General features: G+C 41.6%; 1 protein-coding gene across 3 annotated transcripts in view; it reads right to left on the bottom strand.

The window, feature by feature from the left end:
- Positions 1–3,375: 3,375 nt before the first annotated feature.
- PIK3R1 (phosphoinositide-3-kinase regulatory subunit 1) overlaps positions 3,376–22,130 on the bottom strand; it is an 86,030-nt gene continuing 67,275 nt past the window's right edge. The window contains exons 1-10 of one of the 3 annotated variants that reach the window (XM_012802776.2): positions 16,815–17,357; positions 13,126–13,228; positions 12,301–12,399; positions 12,023–12,203; positions 11,676–11,801; positions 10,850–10,992; positions 10,436–10,612; positions 10,271–10,339; positions 9,433–9,603; positions 3,376–7,660 (exon numbers count right to left, since the gene is read on the bottom strand). In XM_012802776.2, coding sequence (XP_012658230.1) covers positions 7,471–7,660; positions 9,433–9,603; positions 10,271–10,339; positions 10,436–10,612; positions 10,850–10,992; positions 11,676–11,801; positions 12,023–12,203; positions 12,301–12,399; positions 13,126–13,228; positions 16,815–16,899 — 1,344 coding nt within the window. In that variant the 5' untranslated portion in view covers positions 16,900–17,357 and the 3' untranslated portion in view covers positions 3,376–7,470. The other 2 variants (XM_012802777.2, XM_003785882.3) reach the window with 2 other exon arrangements.

Genomic DNA, 22,130 nt, shown 5'->3' with positions numbered 1-22,130 from the left:
ATTGTCGCATTCTCATATTATAGGCCAAAACTTTTTATGTGTCAGGACAAGCATAGCTTTAGAGATTTTTATTTGACAAGTTAAACCTGAGGTCATGCTACAGAGAGAAGGGAATTTGTACATTTCCTTCTGGAAAGCAGAATGCAGATAAGCATTTTGGTGGTTACTCATTTATCTTTTAAAATTTTTTTCCAAAGCATTTCAGCAATTCTGTGTTGAGCTGATTTATGACATCAATACCAAGCTAGAGATTACAAAGTGCTGTCTTTTGAGAAGATTATCTGAAGTTTGGATAGGGAACAATCAATTATATCTATTTACACTTAAGATATTGCAACAGATTTTTATTTTTAGGTAGACTTTTTAAGGGATAGGTTAGGGAAAAAAATAATTTTTTTCTATTTGGGCTGACACTGTGTCAGGTCTTAACAGACTGTATTTACCTGCCTCCCACCATACCCAGCTCTCAGGAAAGGCCCTGGCAATGCTGCCTCCTCCCATTTTACCCTAGTGCAAAGATAGTTTGGTAGGCCACATTCTCTTAGCACCTCGTGTTTTAGAAAGATGGGCAGAATGTCATTTCCAAGTATATTCTCTGCCACATTGGCAAGAACTGGCCTGTCAGTTTTGATTTACTGGAAGTATAAGTTTTAAGATGTCAGCAAGAAATGTGGATCCTGATTCGGCAAATGCTTTTACTCGGAATTGTCACTGGCAACCCAAAGGGCCACCACTTGTATTGTGAGTTATAATTGTGGCCATATTGTAAACAGAGAACTGGAGAATTGAGTAGTTTCATTCAGCATGCTGAATCACAGCTTATGTGCTGGAAGGAATCCCAGAGGCCACCCAGATACATACCTTTATTTTATAGATAATAAGTTGGAGGCTCAAAGGTGCCCTGAATTCACCAAGTTCCCATAGCTGGTTAAATACAGAGATAAGGGTTCTGGTGCGGTGGCTCATGTCTATAATCCTAGTACTGTGGGAGGCCAAAGCAGTAGGATTGCATGAGCTCGTGAGATCAAGATCAGCCTGAGCAAGAAGAGTGAGACCTCATCTCTAAAAATAGCAAGTGTTGCAGCAGGTGCCTGTAGTCCCAGCTACTTGGGAGGCTAAAGCAAGAGGATGCCTTAAGCCCAAGAGTTTGAGGTTGCTGTAAGCTATGATGCCACAGCACTCTACTGAAGTAGGACAAAGTAAGACTCTTATCTCAAAAAAAAGAAAATGCAGTGATAAGATCATGCTGGATCTCTAGACTGCAAATCAGTCTATTTTCTTTGTTTCTATAGAGTCTGTATTATGAGCATAAATTATTAATATATTGGAGAAACATATTGCTCATTACTGGTAATGGCTTTTGATTAAAATACTAGAAGTACAACAGGCAGACCCCGGGTTATAAACATCCAACTTATGTACAACTTGCACTTATGAATGGTGGCTATTACGGTGAGTTCCCAAACATCTGATTGACATGTGACTTGCACTTATTAACAGAGGCTATTACAGGTAATAGGTAAATGTGCCTATTCCAACTTACATACAAATTCAACTTAATAACAAACCTACAGAACCTGTCTCATTTGTAACCCGGGGACTGCCAGTATGTCAACAATCAGGTGACCTAAAATGTTCTTCAAACTTTAGTGTGCATTAAAACCACTCAGAGCTTGTTGAAGCAGATTGCTGGCCCCACTATGTTTGTAGGGCAGGGGTGAGGGCTGTGAATTCTCACCTCTAACAGGTTTTTGAGTGATGCTGATGCTGTCAGTCTGGGGACCACAGCAGGCCCATGCTATTTCTGCCATTCCTTACTGGCCACCTGTGCACTAAATTGAGTTACATGGTTAGCTCCCCATTAGGAAGAGTTACGAGTGAACTTTCTTGGCAGTCTCTAGTGTATCTCCTGTTTGAAGGCCCTTACGTTAGGGCACAAGGGTGACGCTCTGCCTCTCAGATGGCCTCTCCCTTCTCTGATGTGCTGCGTGACCTTGAGCAAGTCATTTCCCATCTCTGCCTTGGTTTTCTCATCTGTAGAATGGAAATGATATTTTCTATTCATAATTGTGGAAGGATTAAATCACATAAGGCATATGAAGAGTTTAATAGTCACTTGGTATATCAATCAGAGTCCATCAGGAATAAAGAAATTAACTGTTGAGAGAATTGAATAAGGGCAATTAGTTACTCAAGTGGGGAGAGGACTCAGAAATCAAATGGGGTGGTAGGGCAACCAGAGGTGTAGCAACAGCACAAAACTGCTACCACTCTTTGCAGGAGTAGAAATGGGAGGAGGCAATATCCCTGGGGTCTTTTTCTGAGAACCGAGATGGGTAGGGAGGGTCAGACCTGAAAGGGAGGGTCTGTCTGCTGGGATCTGGAGACATGCTACCTAGAAGCCAGAAGGCAAAATACCCAGGATCTATATTAACACATTAACTGCCACATGATTTATATTTAACTTACGCTAGTTTTGAGCCTAGGGCCTCATGAAGTATATAGAACTCACACATCTCTTGACCTGTCTTGACCTAATAAAACACTGAGGTCCCATGGAAAGAACTTTGTTTTGCTAGTGTGGCCGTCGATGCGAATAGTTCTCTGTGCTACCAAACAGAGCCAGGGGAAAGCAGGAAATGAATCCAGCTATTGCCACAGTCAATGTTAGTCACTGTTTCCATGACGATGATTATTTGTATACCCCTCTCCTCCATTACTAGACCATGTCGTTTTCACGTCTGGGACCCTCACTGTGCCTACATGTACTGTGGGTAACAATCAGGTACCATACAGGCAAGGTGGCATTGCTGTAGGTTCATGTAGCCGTCAAAGCAAATGGAAACAGGCTTTAACAGTGAGACTTAGGCATCTTGACTAGATGCTACAATGTAAAACCCGCATCTGGAGAGTGTAGGTCCTTCCCTGATTGCAGCTCCAGGCACACCTTTGCCAAATGTCTTTGTACCGTCAGGGTTCAAAATATGCAGCCCATATAAAAGAAAGAAAAAAAACGGACACTCTAGCAAACCAGTTACTAAAGGATGACTCGAGGATGGGGGATGAGTGTGGAGGAGGGGAGAGAAACTGAGGGACCGCGGGCACATCTTCTGTATCTACATAACGTGCACATCACATCTATGATCTAGCTTTCTCAGAGCAAGAGCAGTCCTGGGAATGACATCACCTAGAGGTATTTATTTTTGTCATTCGGGATACCGTGAAACAATGTAAATGACACTAAGCTATCATGTGACCACTCCCTGAGCTCACTCCACACAAAAATGAGACAATGGGGTAACAGAAGAAAGGGGGCGAGTGGGAGATGACTGAAAGACTCCTTATGTGATAAGTGAAATTTCAAACCAAAACTGAAGTTTCAAAACAACCTTTATTCTGTTTGAAGACCTAATACAATGCATTAAAGCAACTTAAAACAACAAGACATAGCTCCATTGAATCTATAACTTGAACAAAATGTCGGAGGCACGCTCCCCCTACCCCCCCTCCCCGGTTGCCTTGTAAAGGCAAAATTACAACTGACCATGACATCTTCCCTCTCGTCAAAAGACCAACTTTATTTTAACAATGTCATATAAACAGATTTGTAAAAACATTGAATAGATTGTAGCTTCAAAAAATACACAGGTATAAATGAGTTTTTTTGTTTGTTTGTTTGTTTTGCTTTTTCATTTTTCATCTAAATAGCAGCATCCTGGGCAGCTAATGCTATCTCATGGTGACACATTGAATGTTAAGTTGGAGAGGTTGTCCAATTAACTCAAGTTTTCTATTTCCTCCCCACCTGTAATATAGTATTTTATATAACTAGATTTTTTAAAAAACAAGAATTTGGCATTTTGGAACTTTATCCCATGTGAGGCACTGTGTCTTAAACTGCCCCTTTCTTTAAATGACCCTAAACTTAAACAGATATCAGGGTCTGTTTTCCAACTGACTTGGATACCATGCATAGCAAAAGCACAGTTGTTAAAACCAGCAGAATTTTTCTCCCAGTAAGGAACATCAGTAGGACTGCCCAAACACGTGACTAGCTCGTAACCAGCTATATGACAAAGCAATTGGGTCCCCACAGGGACATTTCACACGAACACATTTTGACTGGACACACTGAAAACAAGGGTTTCCAAGTTAATCACGTCACTCAGACCACCTCTCCCAAAGGAGTAACTTCTACAAACACAAAAAAGCCAAAGAAATACGAACTTCTCACTTCACTGGCAAACAATTTTCACCTTTATAAGACAAAACAAAAGAGCCTCAAAAAGGAAAAAAAACCCAACCCATACATATACATAAGAATTGTACTAGACATTTGCCTCTTACATACTTGAACTCAACGACTGTGGATCTGTTTTGGCTGAAAGGTGTACTGAAAACACAGTCCATGCACATATACATATATACATATACCAAAGGCTGTGGAATTGTCAGATGTTGCAAACGTGTGCTTTTTGCTTTTTTAGGCGGTTATGATCTCTCTTGTAATATGAGGTTCCAATGCTCCCACTTCTACGCCCTATCACAGCCTCTTTGCAGCTTAGCTTCTCTGGTTTAATCTTTAGGATGCTACGTTGGGTGGGGAAAAATTGATGCAAGGATAAAAATCACATCTCAGAAGTGCCTCCACTGTATCCGTTCATACTCATGAGCCACTAAGATGATGTTGTTAGGGGACGACTGCCTGATTGAACCCGAAGTGCCCTGCTGGCTGAACATGTAAGAGGACAAATTCGGGGGGCACGCTACACCGCCATCAAAAAGGCATTCAGCAGAATCGGTCTGGTGTAACTCACAGTCCTGCCTTGCTGTTCAATGAAAACTCTATTGCACTTATGCTTGTGAGATGCAAAAGTAAGGCAACTGCCTACATACCATGTCATCTTGCAAAGAGTGTTGAAGCAAAAACATTCACAAAACTGTAGCTTTGAAGAACATTCAATCTCAGATCTTGTATTTTAGAAATTAAAACTATTTGTATTTAATAGCATACATGATGTACTACCAAAAAGAATAATCCACAAACCCAGTTTATAAACTACTAGCAACTGATTAACTGTTAGACTTCTATGTAATCTGGAAGGATATCACCATCACAAGGTTTAAAGCAAAGACACTCAGAGGAAAACCAGGGAAATTATCAATTGCCTGTGATGAGAGGGAGATGGTCAGATCAGTACAGTCAAGTTTGAGGGCTGACAGTCTGGCTGTCTGACTTTTGCTTGAGTATGAGTAGCTTTATGTAGAGGGAAAATGATACATTCTATATATGATTAACTCAGCTGCAAGACCGATCCTTTAAAGATTTTTAAAAGGGAAAAAGAAAAATCCTTCACCCAAGTACTTGAAGAGAAAAAGAGCTGTGGGTGAATCTAATACACATACTGAGAAAGAGAAACTGAAATTGCAAGATTATTCCATTTTAATCTACTAGGGTAGTGACCATGATTATAATTAGTATTCATTCCTCCCAACTTACGTACAATGCCTACTGAACATAACAGCTTTTGCTTGTATCAATCAAGGAGAGACCTCTCACTCTTGCCCTAAATTGGAAGGATTACACTTATCACCCCTTCCTTTCCCCATAGTGAAGTATAACACACACAATTACTTGGGTGAATGAGAAGGATCTCCACGGGGATTCCTGCAGTGGCCATGACTTGAACGGTCTCCACACCGTCTAGTACAGTGACAGTCGTGTGTCCATTTGCTTTATGTTCTACACTGAATGGAAAGCTACGGAAGAAACTTCCACCTAAAAATACTTTTTCAGATCATGCTTCCTCTAAAATGAATGTTGGTTATAATGGACAGTCTCATGTCAGAGAAAGTTACTTTTTTCTAAAGACAGAGATCATACCTTTAAACAAAGGTGAGCTCTGTTCCAGGAACCCCAAAACAAACTCTTGGCACTTCCTTCCTAAGAGCTGAGATACCTACCAGCTGCACTGTTAGTTACAGTAGGTTTGTAATTGTCATGAATTGATAACGACTAGCAAATCAAAGTGAGAAAAGACTGCAGTATAAGCAACTTCCCTTTGCAGTTTATTCACTTCTTCTCTGTCATCATGAGAAAGTGCATGCCACCTTGTCACCCGCCCGCCACCCCACCTGTTACAGCCCTTGGCTATACCCCCTTTCCCTAGATTCAAGAAGTTCACAATTCTTTATGAAACGAAACATTGCCAGGTACCGTATTTTAAGAGTCTTTGAAACAACATTGTTGGACTCAGCGATACTTCGTCATATTCATATATCTTTTTCTTTTTTTATTGAATAAAGCAGCTTTGAAGCTTATCAGGCACTGCCCAACAAAACATTTAGTCCAAAAAATCTGTTATGAACTTTTTAACCTTGGGCTAACAGCCAAGTACTCTGTACAAGAAAAACTGTAAAATATTTCATAGTTTTAATTCTGAAGCCATATTTTTTTAACTGGCATCCTGTACATTTCTTCTTTAAAAAAAAAAAAAAGAGGAGAGATAATAACAAAATGAATATTAACAAAAATCAGGGACGACAATATTTTCAAGCAACAAAAAACTCGGGTGGGGAAGCTTATCTGAAAGGTCCATTTAAAACTCAGATATCAACTTAATGAAAATTAAGAATTGCATAGCACTGTGAATTTAGCCTTCAGCAAAACAAAACAGAAGCTATTTGGTATTGATACAAATCCGTCTATTTGATAATTAGTCATTCAATATTATGTACATATTTTATATACTGAATGTCCTTTAAAGTCCTGTTTTCCAAGCTCCACTTTTTTCTATTGGTGGTTGTTGTTGGTTTTTGTTTTTGACAAGTTTAAACAAAACACTTTCTGGCACTCTGCTATGACGTGATTTCTTCTGAACACACACGAACTGACGTTCTCCCAAAGTGTCCCTCGTGAGCGGAAGTGCCTTTCTGCTACATATCGTTCCTTTGTTAGGAAATGAAATAATCCACAGTGCGATGTGTCTGGGTCCACCGTGGACAGCAACACCCAGGCTCAACCAGGCTGGACCGAGCATCCTCAGGCCAGGAGGGCTCTGCAGCCCTATCTATCTTCTGGTCTCCAAAGTCCCAACTTTCAGCTGGTAAAGCTTCAGAAAGCGTTAACAAGCACCATGGTTAAAGGCCTCTTTGTCCCTGCACGCAGAGATTTTTGCATTTTTCTCTTTCTCTTTGCGGTGTTGTGGCTTTAAACCAAGGGAAAAAAAAAAAGGAAAAGGAAAGAAAAAAGGATAAGCACTCCGGATTAGACACGTATGGTCATCATACAGCCCGAGGCTGTATGTCTTCCCCTACTTCTTTTTTTGTCAAAGAAAGCTCTAGTCCCATCTGAAGACAGACGGCTTCATTTCTGCAGCTCAATTCACAGGTCAGGCTGGAGAGGAGCCCTTTGCTTTCCAGAGGCCTCAGGTGGTTGAACTTCAGGAGAAGGATCCGAGAGTAAGCGCTTCATCGCCTCTGCTGTGCATATACCGGGTAGGCTAGTGTGACGTTGAGGGAGTCGTTGTGCTGCACGAGGGAGGTGTGTTGGTAATGTAGCACCAGTTCCTTCAGAGAGCTGTACAGGTTATAGGGCTCAGCAAACCCGTAGCCAGTTGCTGTCTTGTTTATGACACAATGCTTCACTTCACCATCCACCCTAGAAGAGAGAAAAAAACAACAGCTTTTTGAGCTTGTCCGGGACGATTCACAACTCTGGGGGTGTTTTTAATAGAATCATCACCATAAAAGTGCCATGCAGGCTGGTCTCAACTTCAGGGGAAAAGTCCCAGGTTACTGTAGACCCTCCTTGGCTCTGTCACTTTCTTGGCTGAGTGCCTGGGGTAGGTAACCAAGCTTTACTGACTATTATTTTCAACTTGAAAATGGTTTAAAAGGAGGACACTAGTAATAGGTATAAAATCAGGTAACTTTGAGAAATGAAATAATGGGTGCCATGCGTGTGACAGAATGTCTGGCACCCAGCAAACACACAAGCAAGGACGTTCCACCACTATGAGAACTACTGTTAGTGCCCCAGGATGACCAGCGACTTTGCTGTAATTGATTTGATCTCTTCTTTCAGGCTACCCTGGAAGTGTCCGCAGAGCTCTCCATCGGTCTATTTCCTCTGTATCCTCCTATTCCCTCGTCTTTACTCTAAGTTCTTCTTACCCCTTCTTTGCTGTAGGAATATTTCTCTGATCGAATGGAAGTTGATCATGGCATGTAACCTACTTTCAGAACCTCTCCCTAGTTAGGGAATATTTACTTCTGTGCAATGATGTTAGCGATCTCTCACTTTTCAAAGTACTCCCCAAACTATGAAAAATATACAAATGGAAGGAATGTGTCTTCTCTTGGCTGCACCTGTCTTAAAGACAGTAATCGGGGTCTTTTCTCTTGCTGGTCTGACCTATTTTTTTTTTTTTTTTTGAGACAGAGCCTCAAGTTATCCCCCTGGGTAGAGTGCTGTGGGATCACAGCTCACAGCAACCTCCAACTCCTGGGCTCAAGCGAGTCCCTGCCTCCGCCTCCCAAGTAGTTGGGACCACAGGCGCCCACCATAACGCCTGGCTATTTTTTTTGGTTGCAGCAGTCATTGTTGTTTGGCAGGCCCAGGTTGGATTCGAACCCGTCACCTTAGATATATGTGGCTGACGCCTTATCCACTTGAGCCACAGGTGCCGAGCCAGGTCTGACCTATTCTTGATGGATACCTGTGGATAGCGTTCTTATGTGAATTACCTCAGATTCTATGTTAGCCATGGGATGCCAAAAAGGGGGTGGGGGGCAGTGAGAACAGGCATTGCTACTGCCTTTTTAAAGATGAGGAAAAACATGACTTAAAGACTTCTTGTGATTAATCAGTCACCAAATTGGAACCCAAACCCCAGTCTTCCAAGTACACGGTGGACTGTTTCTTTCTATTAGACCTTTTTAACAGATACTTCTGGTTAGACTTTAAAATGCTATTATGGGCTGGGCTGTGGCTCATGCCTGTAATCCTAACACTCTGGGAGGCCAAGGCAGGTGGATTACTTGAACTTGGAGTCTGAGGCCAGCCTGAGCAAGAGCGAGACCCCCGTCTCTACTAAAAAAAGAAACAACTAACATCGTGGCAGACACCTAAAGTCCCAGCTGCTCAGAGGCTGGGGCAAGAGGATGGCTTCAGCCCAAGAGTTTAAGGTTGCTATGAGCTAAGACACCACAGCACTCTGCCCAGGGTGACAGCGTGAGACTGTCTCAAAAAATAAAATGAAATAAAGTAAAACGCTATTATGTCTGCGTTAGCTCCTTTTCCACATTATTGAACTATAAAATTCTTCAAGACTAGAACTTTTTCCAATCCTTGCCCCCCCACCCCGCCCCCAGGCTGAATGAATGGCCTGTCGTCTCTTTGTGAGGCCTGTGTGTGCTGGAGATACGTACACGACAGAGCAGGCGTAGCAACCCTGTTTACTGCTCTCCCGGACAAGAAAAGTGCCGTCCCGTTTCCCTCGCAACAGGTTTTCGGCTTTGTTTCGGTTGCTGCTCCCAACGTTCCATGTCTTCTCGTCATGGTGGGGCAAATCCTCATCATCTTCCACCAGTGAATATTGGCTGAGGAGGCAGAGGAGGGGGTTTCTCAGTGACGATGCAGGAGCCACCAGCCTGCCACGCTGTGTCCCCAGAGCAGAGCCCTATCACTTCCTCTAGCTCCTGCCCCTCTACCGGATTAAGTCAGACCCGCCATGGCGTGCCCGGCTCAGCCTGGCCTGAGCTCCCCTCACTGTCCAGCCCCAAGTGCCATAAATTATACCATTTCTGTTTTCAAGTGAGCAACCACTCTCAGGTACCTGGGCACAGGGGAAGGCATTAAACGATCTTGTTGATCCAGTTCAGATCAGGAAATTGATTGACTCGGAAGACTGCCAGTGTTCGAATAATTCAAACAAAGCATATACTTAAGCTTCAAAATATACTAAGCATAATTTTTTCTCTGACTGTTCCAAAAATATTTTTTTTTCAGGGACATCATTATGGACACAGCAGGTCCTTTCACAGCATTAGAGGTAAAAATAAACCCAAGTCCTCTTTAAGCTAAGCTTTCCTTTTGAGAAATTCTGGATAATGAAGCTGAATTTATACATTTTCTCCTATGACATGCTCCAAACTCAGTAGAATTCCTCCCTTGTTCTAAAAACAAAGCAAGTGCCACGTTTCCCTGAGATAAGAAAAGCCTCCTGTCCTCAGTGTCTCTCTCCAGCTTTGGTAACGAGCTACTCACTCCTCAGTGTTTTCGTTGCCCAGCCACTCGTTCAACTTCTTCTGTCGAACACCTTTTTGAGTCAACCACCTGAAAAACAGTTTGGGAAAGAAAGGTATTAGTCACTCATCCTTCAATATAGCAGTTTTACCGCTCAGCGGACAAGGTTTTCTCTCGAGGACTCACATCAGGTATTGGTCTCTCGTCTTTCTCAGCTGAATGAGGTCAGGTTTGATGCTGTTCATACGTTTGTCAATCTCTCGGTACTCAGCTGCCTGCTTCTTCAAATCTTCCTCTAGCCGTCTTCTGCTGTCAATAATTTCGCTGATTCGAGACTTTAACTTATCATAATTATGCATGATCCTGCAGGCAAGAGAAGTGCATCTGTCATTAGCCGGGTGCACCAAGGAGGGTCCCCAAAGTTTACGAAACATTTCACTCTGGCTTCCCAGCCGTTTTCCCCAGGTAAAAGAATGTTTTCTTTTCCTATCATTTTAAAATTTGTCACAGCACAGAAAGCTGGGATTATCTCTAAGCAGTTTTAAAGGATTTTGGTCATCTCCAGCACAAGGACGATAAAAACACCCCCGGCTCACCAACCTTTGGATTTCTTTCTCATTGCCTTCACGTTTAAACTTTTCTATATATTCTTTGCTGTACCGCTCCTGGGTTTGGCACTGTTCTTCAAATATTTTTATGGTTTCGTTAAATGCTTCAATAGCTGTTCTTTTCATTTGGATTTCCTGCGACACAATTTTAATACGACAACGTCACACCTTTTGTAAAACAATTTCTTATTGCAAGATACTACCAGGACATTTGATCAGTATTTTTATCTAGCATGTGTCAGCAGGGTGGGGCTTGAATTCACAAAACCATAGTTTCACAAAGAACACTTTTCCTTTGGATAATTTTCCCATTCTATGACCGCCTGGCCATATTCCTACAGTTTTTGTCTTTTCGGAAGCTATTCCAGTTTAGAGCAGCCATGTTGCCTTCTTACTCCCTCTGGTGGTCCCAGATACCTGGAGATGACAGCCCTGGGACAAGTGTCTAGGGAAACATGGAAGTAAAGGCAGCCTCTCCTGTCACAGCAGAGACCGGACAAGTCTGTGAAACTGCCAGTAATTACTAACTTCCGATCTGAACAAGTCTTCAATCAAGACTTATGTCAAACAACCTCAGAATGCACAGCGACCCCTTCAGTTACCTTGTGAACTTAAAATTTATTTTACTGATCCTTACAGAGTGACTTCATTTACAAGGTTTAAAGATACTATGCCCAAATAATAAACAACGATTCACAAATAAATGATCTTGTCCCCACTTCATTCACAAAACTCAACTCTTTTTATTTTTTTAGGCATGTTAAGTTTTAATAACTAAGAGTTCTAAACTTTTAAGTAGATTTTCACAGAAAAGTTACCTGGGAAGTACGGGTATATTCTTCATATAATCTATCATATTCCCGACTTTTTTCTTGAAACTGAGTGTTATATTCATGTAATTTTTTCCCTACAGCTTCAATATTATCTTCTTTGACGACTTGATCCTAGAAACATTAAAAATCAGAGAAGAAAAAACTAAATTCAGTGAAGAAGGAATTTCATCATATAGCAATGTTTTTTAACAGAAAAGCTGTAATGGAAAAATCTTTACTATTTGTCAATTATAAAACCTTAACTTTGTGATCATACGTGTGAAGTTTTTCAAATGTGAACTACTGAAAGTATCTTGAGAAAAACGTAACTTCAGGAATTCAATTTTGATTACCTGTTGGTATTTGGATACTGGATAAAGTAATTTCACATCCAATTTGGGATTATACTGAGCCAGAGATTCATTCCTGTAGTGGTTTATTAGTTCAACCACAGAATTGAAGGTTAAAGGGTCAGAGAAGCCATATTTTCCATCTCGGTGAAATATTTTGATTAATTTGTTATTTCCTCCTTTCCTGTAAATACAATATAAAAATAATGGCATTAATTTTTCTAATAAATATGGTTATATCAACCCGAGCCCTGCAATTTCAGCAATGTTCTTGGACTCACCTTAGTGTAAGAGTATAATCACCATGCATTTTCGTAGATGCATCTCGTACCAAAAAGGTCCCGTCTGCTGTATCTCGAAGTTTTTCATTCACTTCTTCCCTGGAATAAAAAGAACACAAGACAATGCTCAGTTCGAGGATGTAGTGACCATAGGTTTACACTGTTTTTTAACAAACCTTTTTTAGAGTCATAGTAAAATTGAGCAGGATATACCTCCTGCACCCACAGATCTACATTTGCTAATTTCTTCTTTGTTTATACAGAAATAGTCACAATTCCAGTCTCATAATAAACAAGTGCATGTGAGTTGAAAAAAAAAAACCACACACACTTTCACTATTGGTATATCTGTGCTATTAAGTTTTAAATTTATTTTTTCAGAAAATGTTCTAATCTCCCAGACAAATCAGCACAGAAAGTCTTGATCGCAAAAAAGTTTCCCCAGCCCCTTACTCCCCCCTCAAGAAAATGAAGAAAAAAATGCTACCTTGTTACTGTGTCTGCCATAAACATTAATTCTTGGGGTTGTGCTTAATAGAGTGCCTTTCCTCTCTGTTCTTAGGCAGTGTCATTTCTCCCCGGGGTTTCCCTCCATCTCTGTCAATAGTGAAACTTCCTGGGTATTTAATTTCCTGTGGCATCCAGCACCCACAGTTCTCCACTGCTCAGTGACTTTTCTGGTCGTCTTTGGAAGAGAACCAACTATGCTTCATGCTTATGTTGGATGATATCCTAAAAATGGAACTTCGCAAGCTGGTGCCTTTTCTTTCTCTTCATCTAAAACTCTCTGTGTCTAGGGAAAATGAAGAGTTTCTGGAGCCTTACCTCGAGATATCTCCCCAGTACCATTCTGCATCTTGTAAGGACATATTGTTATTCATACCGTTGTTGGCTACAGTAGTGGGTTTTGGTGGTTTAGGAGGCAATGCTGCGGATGAAGGAGAAAGAAAAAGTTGTTTGCAACCCCAACCACAACTGAACATTTCAAATTAGACCTACATTTTTTTTAGATTTTTTTCATAAAACAGAAAACTTAGAGCAAGTGAAATATACAGCAATAATTCACAATTCCATGCAACATGGAAGACAGTGTTATTTTAAAAAAAAATCTTTCAGAGAATGGCTCAAAAAGAAACGAAACTAAACAGAGAGAGAGAGAGAGAATCTTAGAAACTAACGAACTGGGCTGGCCATGTGAATAAATTTCCAAGTCAATCCAGAGTCATGACATTTTCTACTTCTAGATTTTAGTTATATTAAAGTTTCATGCTTGGTCAAATCCATCTAAAGTAAGAAACTATGAACACAGGAGCAGCAGGAATAACATGAATTGGCTTTAATTTCCTCTTCTTATTTAATTATAAAAGACAAATTCGCTCTCTGTCCTCCACAATTGCTGTTGCAGTAATGAAAAAGCTCATTTCCAGCAGTAATGCTTCAAGAGGAGACTTGGGTTTCTCTAATCTTAGTATTTCAGGCAATGTTCTGCCAAAAGCCACTTTAAGAAACTCATCTGTGCCCTAAATCTCTTCAGTATTCACGTTAATATTCTGCTGGCTAAATTGTGCTCTCTCTGCCAGGACTGATAAAAAGCCATATCCCCCTTCCTCAATGTCAAACCAGTATTCCTATGTACAAACTGGTGACAAAAGACTGCAATGTTTCTGGTTTTCTTAATTGGGGAGAGGGCTAATACTGGAATAAAACAATTTTGGAAACAAATCTAGGATTTTTAGCTCAATTCTAAGTTGTAAGTTTTCAAGCACTGTTACGATTTTAATTTATGCAAAAATGACTTCAGGTGTCTGTCAAGAATATTTTACCAAGACTAGGGCTAAATAATGAAAAGTCAGCTTCTTCCTTCATTATACTATCTTAACGTAAGAGACAGCAAGCCAAGTCTCAACCTCTGATTTAGAATAGTTCGGGTCACCAAGAACTGAGTTGCAATCACTGCTACATTTTACATGCTTCCTAAACTACCAAGTGTTATCACTGCAAAGTACCACACTGTTCTCATCCACTGTCAACAGAGAAAAGCAGCACAACAGATGCATCATTTTAATTACAGGGACACTATACAACAATATAACCCAACTAGGGAAGGACCCCCATTAACAGAAGACACCAGTGAAAAACTGGAATTTAATACACATCCATTCAAGTCAGAATAAGCATTTCCCACACACAGCCTGACCTGCTTGCTTCTACAGGCAGTAAAACAATCTGTTTAATTTTTAACCTCTGAGCAAACTAATTTTTATCAATGAAACAAATTAATAAAAATAAAAATCTAAAGAGGATCTGTTCCAGTAGCTTTCAAAAAATTAAAAAGCCACAAAAATTAACAAGCTCTCTACAATAATTCCGCAGTATTACCTGGTGGATCCATTTCTATATAAAACATCAAGTCTGTGCCACAATTTATATCTGTCTTGGCATATTCTAAATCCAGGTCTTCCATATTCCAAACAGTGTTGTACATTTGTGCGAGAGTTTCCTTGGCTGAGCTCAGTTATAAGAAAAGAGTCCGGCTTTCTTTGTAATGGTGTCTTGGAATTCATTTTAAAACCTATAAGGGCTGCACTGAAACCTATTACATCACACACCCCAGCCAATCAAGTCAGAAAAATGTCACCAGACCACTCCTGCTTCATCAGTTCCCTTCTATACCAGCCTTAACACAATCTCAACCTCACTAAGAACCCACATTTCATAGAACTGCAACATATATACATGCTCATCCTTTGGAAAAGGTGTTTAATTTCTCCTGTCCTCCTCCAGCAGTGAGTTTTCTAATTCCTTATTTATTACTCCTTGCAGCATGGTACGCTCCGCTGTTGGCAGGTTGACAAAAGCTGATATGCTGCAGCTCCGAGCTCCCCCACCCCCCAGTGCATCTGGGTTTATAGATAGCCCAGTTATTCCCTGCTTTAAAAATCTTACAAAGGCATCAAAATGGTATACCTAAGCTATATTTTACAGTCCTTAAATATCTCCCATATATATTAAAAGCAGAAAGGCTCAACAACTCTGGGCATTTAATTCCAGTCCTGCATATGTGCTGAAAACTCAGAACTTAAACCCTGTTACAGAGGCACATTAGAAAGGACATTAAAAAAAAAAGGTCTAGATAAAATTCCTTCTTTTATCATACACTGTGAAGTTAAAATGAGACATTACAGAATAATAATGAACACTCTGAATAGGAATGTAGGTGTCTATTGGCAGAAATAATAAATGTAATGGTCAACATTAATTTTAATGTTGGTGTCTCACTGGGCAAAGTGAAATGCTTCTTCCCAAAAGAAAGAGGCCGTGTATCAGAAGGCAGAGTGTAGTATAGTTATCTTTGCAAATTATTTCACTAATAAACCCATCCTAATATTGCTTGAAGAGTAGGATGATGTAATCACTTTTTCTTTTTCATCTCCCACCCCCATCTCTGGGGACAAACGTGCCTTCTTAATAGTATTTAATATAAAGTAATCAATTTCTCTCTAAAGCCAATGACTAATTCTGGCCCTTTAAAATCATTCTGCATATAATCCTTTTACCCTTATCGGAGCCTAAAGTACATTCTCCCTGTGAACCCAGCTCCCTTTTTACAGTGACAATATTATGATGGGGGTTCTCCCCCCCCACAGAAACACGGCTCACTGTAAAAACTGCGGTGGCTTTGTGATCTATTTACATGTGTATGCCACACATATACTTGTCAATTTAAAGAACACAGAAGCCCTTGACATTTATTCTTTATCTTTGTATCAAATTTGGAATCATAAAATATTATGGAGCAAAAGACAAAGGCAAGGCATTCTGTTCTCTGGGCACTGTTCACTGAAGTCCCCTCTCTAGTTCGATTCATTTTCCCATTATTGGGGAAGGCAGGCTTATCCTATCCCCTCTCACTCTCTCCTGTTCACAGTTTCCTGTTTGCTTAAGGGTTTAGGTAAATCTAAACTCAAATAAAAATGGTAAAAATGGTGGTGGTGGGGGGTATGCTGTCAGATAAGATTTGAAAAAAAAAAATCTTAGGTTAATAAAAATGACCCTCCTTCAAAAGTAAGGAGACACATCTCCCAATGAGTGGCGGCCGGTCTAACAGTCAGCCCAGAGAGCCAGGCCTGCATTTGGGAGTCCATGGTGCAAACCATTCCAGCCCCAGGATCTCAAATGGTAAACTGACCCAGGAGGCAGGGAGACAGGTGATTTTCCACAGTCTCTCTAAGCCCTGGCCTAGCACCAACTTCCAGCTAAGCAAGCACTTGCCTCCTTCCCCAACTTCCAACACCACCCCCACCTTTGCCCAGAGCGGCACCCCTGGAGGACACGGGGGAGTGCCTCCCCTCCGCTCGCATCTGCCCTCCCCGGCAGGCAGCGCTTACGGGGGCATGCGCGCACCAGACACACAAGCCCAGCACGCACGCCCCGAGACAAACTACAGAAAGGAGCCGTTCGATAAAAAACCGCAGGGCAGGGGCAGAGAAGTGCACAAATTCAAGGCAACTTACTTTGCAGGTTATGCATTTCAGCGGTTTCCCTTTGAAATGCCTGTCTCCGACAATGAAAAAAAAATCCAAAAAGCTGTTCTTCCATCAAGTGGGCCAAGTCCCCGCGTCTCCCCCGCCCTCTCCGCCTGCTCCTGCGGTGGCGGTGCGCGTGCCCGGCGGCGGTGGCTGCGAGTGCGCGCGGGGGTGGGGGCGCCGCCGGGACCCCGGCTTGCCGAGCCCTGCACAGCCGGCTGCACCCCGCCCGCCGTCCCGTCCCGGCAGCTTGGCTGATCCCGCCGCTGCTCACCGCCGGCTCCCCAGCGAGAAGCCAACTGGATCTCGCTACTGTACCGGGGAGGGAAGGAGCCCGGGCGCTTGCACGTCTCCCTTAGATAAAGATCGCGGCTTCATGATTAACTCGGGCAGGTTCAAATATTTGCTGAGCTAGGGATTTCGGGAGGGGGAGGGGTGCCCCAGTCAAAGTCAAAGTTGTCATGGGCTGAAAAGTGGCCAATGCAAGACCAACTTGCTCATTTTCGCAGAGGAAATGAGAAGGCCATTGTGAGGGGACCCAAAATAGTCTAACTGGCCGCCGCGCGCTGGCTGGCTCCCTGGCTCAAGAAGCGGACGGAGAAGCGAGGCACTGAGCGCAGCCAAACACAGGAAGTGGCTGAGCTAGTTCAGCAAAAAATAGAATCAAAGCCTCGCTTGTAAAGGCCTGAACCTCTTGGAACAGCCCAGAATACAGAGCCTCGCATATGTCCACGTCCTGCACCTCGTCCCACACCTCAGCACAGACAGACCTGCAGGTGTAACAGGAAAGCCTTTACGCAGCAGCTGGGGGGCGGGGGGGGGGGGCAGATTACAGAAACATCAACGGAGGAGGGCCCCCTCAGGAAGACTGTCAGAACTCCACCTGCATCCTATACGCCCTGCCACGGGAAGATTAAGAAAAAACCAAAACACCTGTAGCTCTACTTGTGCAGTCCATTTCCACTCACACTGAAATGGCCATATGACCTCCTAATGGAAAGGTGGGTCCGCGTTAGGTTTATGTGCGGGCCACGTGGGGCAGGGGACGGACAGGGAGAGAAGGGCACACCTTTCTAGTGGATTTTTGTTCTTTATTGGAGAAGGGTGCCATGAACCACATTTAGGTTTCTCGGCTACTTATTAAAGATTTCACCTGAGAAAATTTTCGGTTGCTTCAGCATCTATGCTTCTCCAGAGACAAGTAACACAACATGAGATCACAGAATCGCCAAGCTTTAAATAAGAAAGTAATTTAGAGATCACTTCTATCAATTCTTTCGCGCTGGGCGGGGGTGGGGGGGCGGGGGGGGCCGCTGTGACCCAGAGAGGTGAAGCAGTTTGCACAAGGTTATAGTACTAGGACTAGAACGAAGCCTTCTAACATTCAGCTCCAAATTGCCTTCTCTACATACTGTCCTGCTCCTCTCTTTCCACTGCCAGAACTGCCAAAAACTGACAAATGAAACTGAAGGTAATTTTTAAAGCCACATGCAAGAAACTTTACATAACAGAACTCTAGTTTTTTCTGGTTTCTATTTTTAGCTTACTTTAATTTTTTTTTAAAAGCTATCTTTGTATTCCTTTTGAAGAAAAATGAGTTCTGCCTATAATACCCTTATACTCTGTATGGGAAGGTGATCCAGTGGTCACATAAAGTCCACACAGGCGAACAGCAGGAACCAGTGACAGGGTTATTTCAAATATCTGGGAAGTGCTGCTAAAGCCACGATGAAAGTGATTTTTGCAAACTTTCCTTTGGTGCCACTGATACTGAAAAACTTTTCCCAGTGGGGGAAAAAAATAGTCTATAAGTGAATCTGCCATCTGATCATAGGAACATATGGTTAGTTCAGAGAACACCCTTATGTAGCATCCTGAGCTACATAATCTTGCCCTACTTTTAAAAATAGCCGTTCTAAAGCTAGAAACATTGGAAACATCAGTCTCTTAAGCGTACCTGTCTGGATTCACGTGATTTTTTTGTGTCAAAACCTTCTAAGACTAAAATGCTGTAAATCCAACAATATATTTTCTGATTCAGAAAATTATCCACTGGAAAGCAGTACACTCTTTACTTACAGAAAAAGTCTTATAACAGATTGGAAAACTTTGCTTCAAACACATTCTCATAAGAAGTACAATCATCTACCACAGAGGTTCTATGATATTACTGAAAGTGTGAGCTGAATCTTTTCCCATTGAATTCTAGTCTTTGAAAAGTGACCAAAAGAACACATACTATTTATTAGCTTAAAAAGGGAGCCCTCTGCTGGTAGAATAGAATCAGTAACTCAATGCTTTGGGAGAAAACCATCAACTTTCTGTATTATTTCGTTCCTCTCACACTAGGTCCACGTTTCACATAATTTTACAACTGTCAATCCATAGGGTTCACTAATGAATAACTAGCAAATCAAACGCACAAATGTTATAATAACTTAAGTATTTTTCATGTGACTCCCAAGCTCTTTTAGGCAAACCTGTATTTTAATGTCAGTATTTCTCTGGGACCTCCAAGACCCAGCCATATTGGAAAACTTGCACACATAATTGAAAACTAACTTTCCCTTAGGGATTTTTTTTGAAACAATATATATCACTGTCTCTTTCCTCGAAGTTTTGTAAAACTCATTTCAGAGGCAAATACAGGCCATTATTTTGCTTCTCAGCAGATGTAATCCAGTCAGGAAAATGTCTCTTGATCATCAAAGTACGTTTGTAAGTTATAGACTGAATACAGCATCTCATGTGCAAATCACCATCAAGCAGCCAATGTTCCCCAAGCAGCTTTCAACGTGGAAATGTTTTTGTGAGCCATCATTTATGAACAAAAACCAGTTTTTAAAGGGCAGTGAGAAAAAAATTAATGGGCAAAAATCTTTATCTGAGGGTAAAACGAATACCTCCCTTCATAATTTTAACTTAAGACAGTTTAGGACAGAATCGCCTTTCAGGATGATTTAAATACTCTACTCCACATCCAGTGTTCTTAATGATCCCATGCTAAGGAAAATGTCTATTTAAGTTTATAAATAAACTCAGATTGACGTACGCATAAAATGTGACAAATTCTATGAGGTTTCTGAAAGGTCACGCCCATTGCTTAGCAGAAAAAGAACCCCTCCCCTTCCATCCTGTCCCTGGAGACAAAGAGAAGGCTGCTTTTTTAAGAGTACAAACATGATTGGAGTCTTCAATAAATCCTGGTGTGGCTCACTTCTGTTTACTTCTACTCATCTAAATATATCCATTTTTCTTTCAAAGTTTCATTTCTCACCTTTCAAACAACTCTGCAATGCCAGATCACATTTTAAACCTAATAAAAATTAAATCAGAGAAAAGTGAAACTCTGGAGGCCATTTCCCTCTACTTTAGTGCTTGCTATAGTCTTGGTTGAAAACCAAACCCAGAGCATTTAAAACAAGATTTATGAATCAGGCTCTTCAGGATGAATGTTTAGCAATGTGCCAGTGGTTAAAAATTAACTTTGACAGGTGTAGAAGGGCAGAGGGGAGAAAGAGTCATTTATTTTCCACCCTGGGCTTGAGGGTGCAGTATTAAGACTTCAATTATGCCACATTAATATTTCTGAATATACCCATGAACTCTGAAATATGTAAATACACTTATAATGGGTTTCATTCAAAGGCGTCGTGTGTTAAATGGACCTATTATTACCTTGGTTGTCCTATAGAAATCTACTTTAGCTACCTAAGGATTTATAGGGCAAACATAACATAAATGATTCCAGAAAATCTGCTGTTTGGCTTTAAACACTTTTAAGACTTTTTGTAACAAAGGGAACAGCAAAGTACCCACAAGTTCTGGGAGCTTCCTCTGTGTGGTTGACCTTCCCAAATCTTAGCTTTCCTCCTCACTTCACAAGGTTGCTGGATGTATGACGTGAGTTGATGTATGAACATTCTTTGAAAATTGGGAAGCTTATGAAAGAATAAAAGATTTTCTTTGGATGATTATACTATACCCGGTTCTAGAAGAGTTTTGAACTCTAGAAGAGTTCAAAAGGAGAAAAAGCTTTTGTCCTTGCCCTGTAGAAATGTAATTGAGTAGACTGAACTAATAGGAGAAACTACAGAACAGTTAAGCATAAGAGAACAAGGGCTTAAGGGTACAAACATATCAAACAGGTCAACTTAGCCTGCACGCAGAACAGGGGGAGGACCTACAAGGTACCGATTAGGTGGCTGGCCATTGTGTAGGGATGTATATTTTGTGCACTGGGAGAAGCACCTAGGTAAGGTGACCAGGGAGTGGCGCTGAAATCCAGCTGCTCACTCACCAAGCTACACACAGAGGAAGTGTATGGTACAGAGACACTCTCCTCCTTCCAAGCAGTGCACCCACTGGGATGGGTGAACTACCCAGGGATGTCTCTTTCAGATATTCACTGAAGCCGCTATAGGCCCCAGAGGCCCTAGCTCTGCTGGCTGGGAATGTGGGGACAGCAGGGAGAAGGGCCTGATAGGATTCAGGACTGAAGGAATCAGATCTGCTGAATGAGGCCAGCTCCTGCAAGGCCTCAAAAGTGAGAGCACACAGTAGATAGGAGTGAGACAGGGTCAGGAGTTTCATTATGCACCCGCTCATTTAATCCTCATAAAAACCCCAAGAGAGGCATCACCCTCATTCCAGAGTCTGGAAAACTGGAAAAGCAGAGTACTTGATGAAAAACTTGTCAAGTCCAAAGCAAAGAGCTGAGCTTCAAAGCCTCAAATCCAAATCTATTTAACTCAGAAGCTTACCTGTTCTTTCTATCACATGTCTCGTAGAGTGACACAGGCCTTATTCTGAAAACTGTAAACAATGCCTTACAGTTCTTTACTGTATGTGACCCACAGGTGCTCTTTTCACATATTTTTAGTTTACTGCATGATGGAGACTTTGGAAGAGTTTTTGAATGGACACAAAAGTAGCTCCATTACTCATTAAGCTTCTGATAACCCATGAGGCAGGTGTTGGCAGACAGAACAGGCTGGAGTCCGAGGGGTGGCCCTGGCATACCCGGTGCTGGCGCGTACTGCACAGGCAAACCTCTCAGGATCTGTGGGCCTCAGTTTCCCTGTGTTCTAAGTGGCAAAAGTGGACAGTGTGTGCCACTCTAAAATGATGCTTTTTATAACTATCACTTCATGTATTCACTGATTTTATAAAATAAAGCCATCATTTTTGTACTGTGCAGTTTATTTTGAATCTTTAGCCTCCATGAATCAAAATGCCATTTCTCCTTTGCCTATTTAAATGGTCCCTATTCTCTATGCCCCATTTCAAGCTGTTTCTTCCATG

This window comes from Otolemur garnettii, unplaced genomic scaffold, assembly GCF_000181295.1.
Source record: "Otolemur garnettii isolate 467f Iridium unplaced genomic scaffold, OtoGar3 scaffold00017, whole genome shotgun sequence".
NCBI classification, from domain to species: domain Eukaryota; kingdom Metazoa; phylum Chordata; class Mammalia; order Primates; family Galagidae; genus Otolemur; species Otolemur garnettii.
Note: the sequence above shows the minus strand (reverse complement) of the source record. Positions and strands in the feature narration are given on the sequence as shown.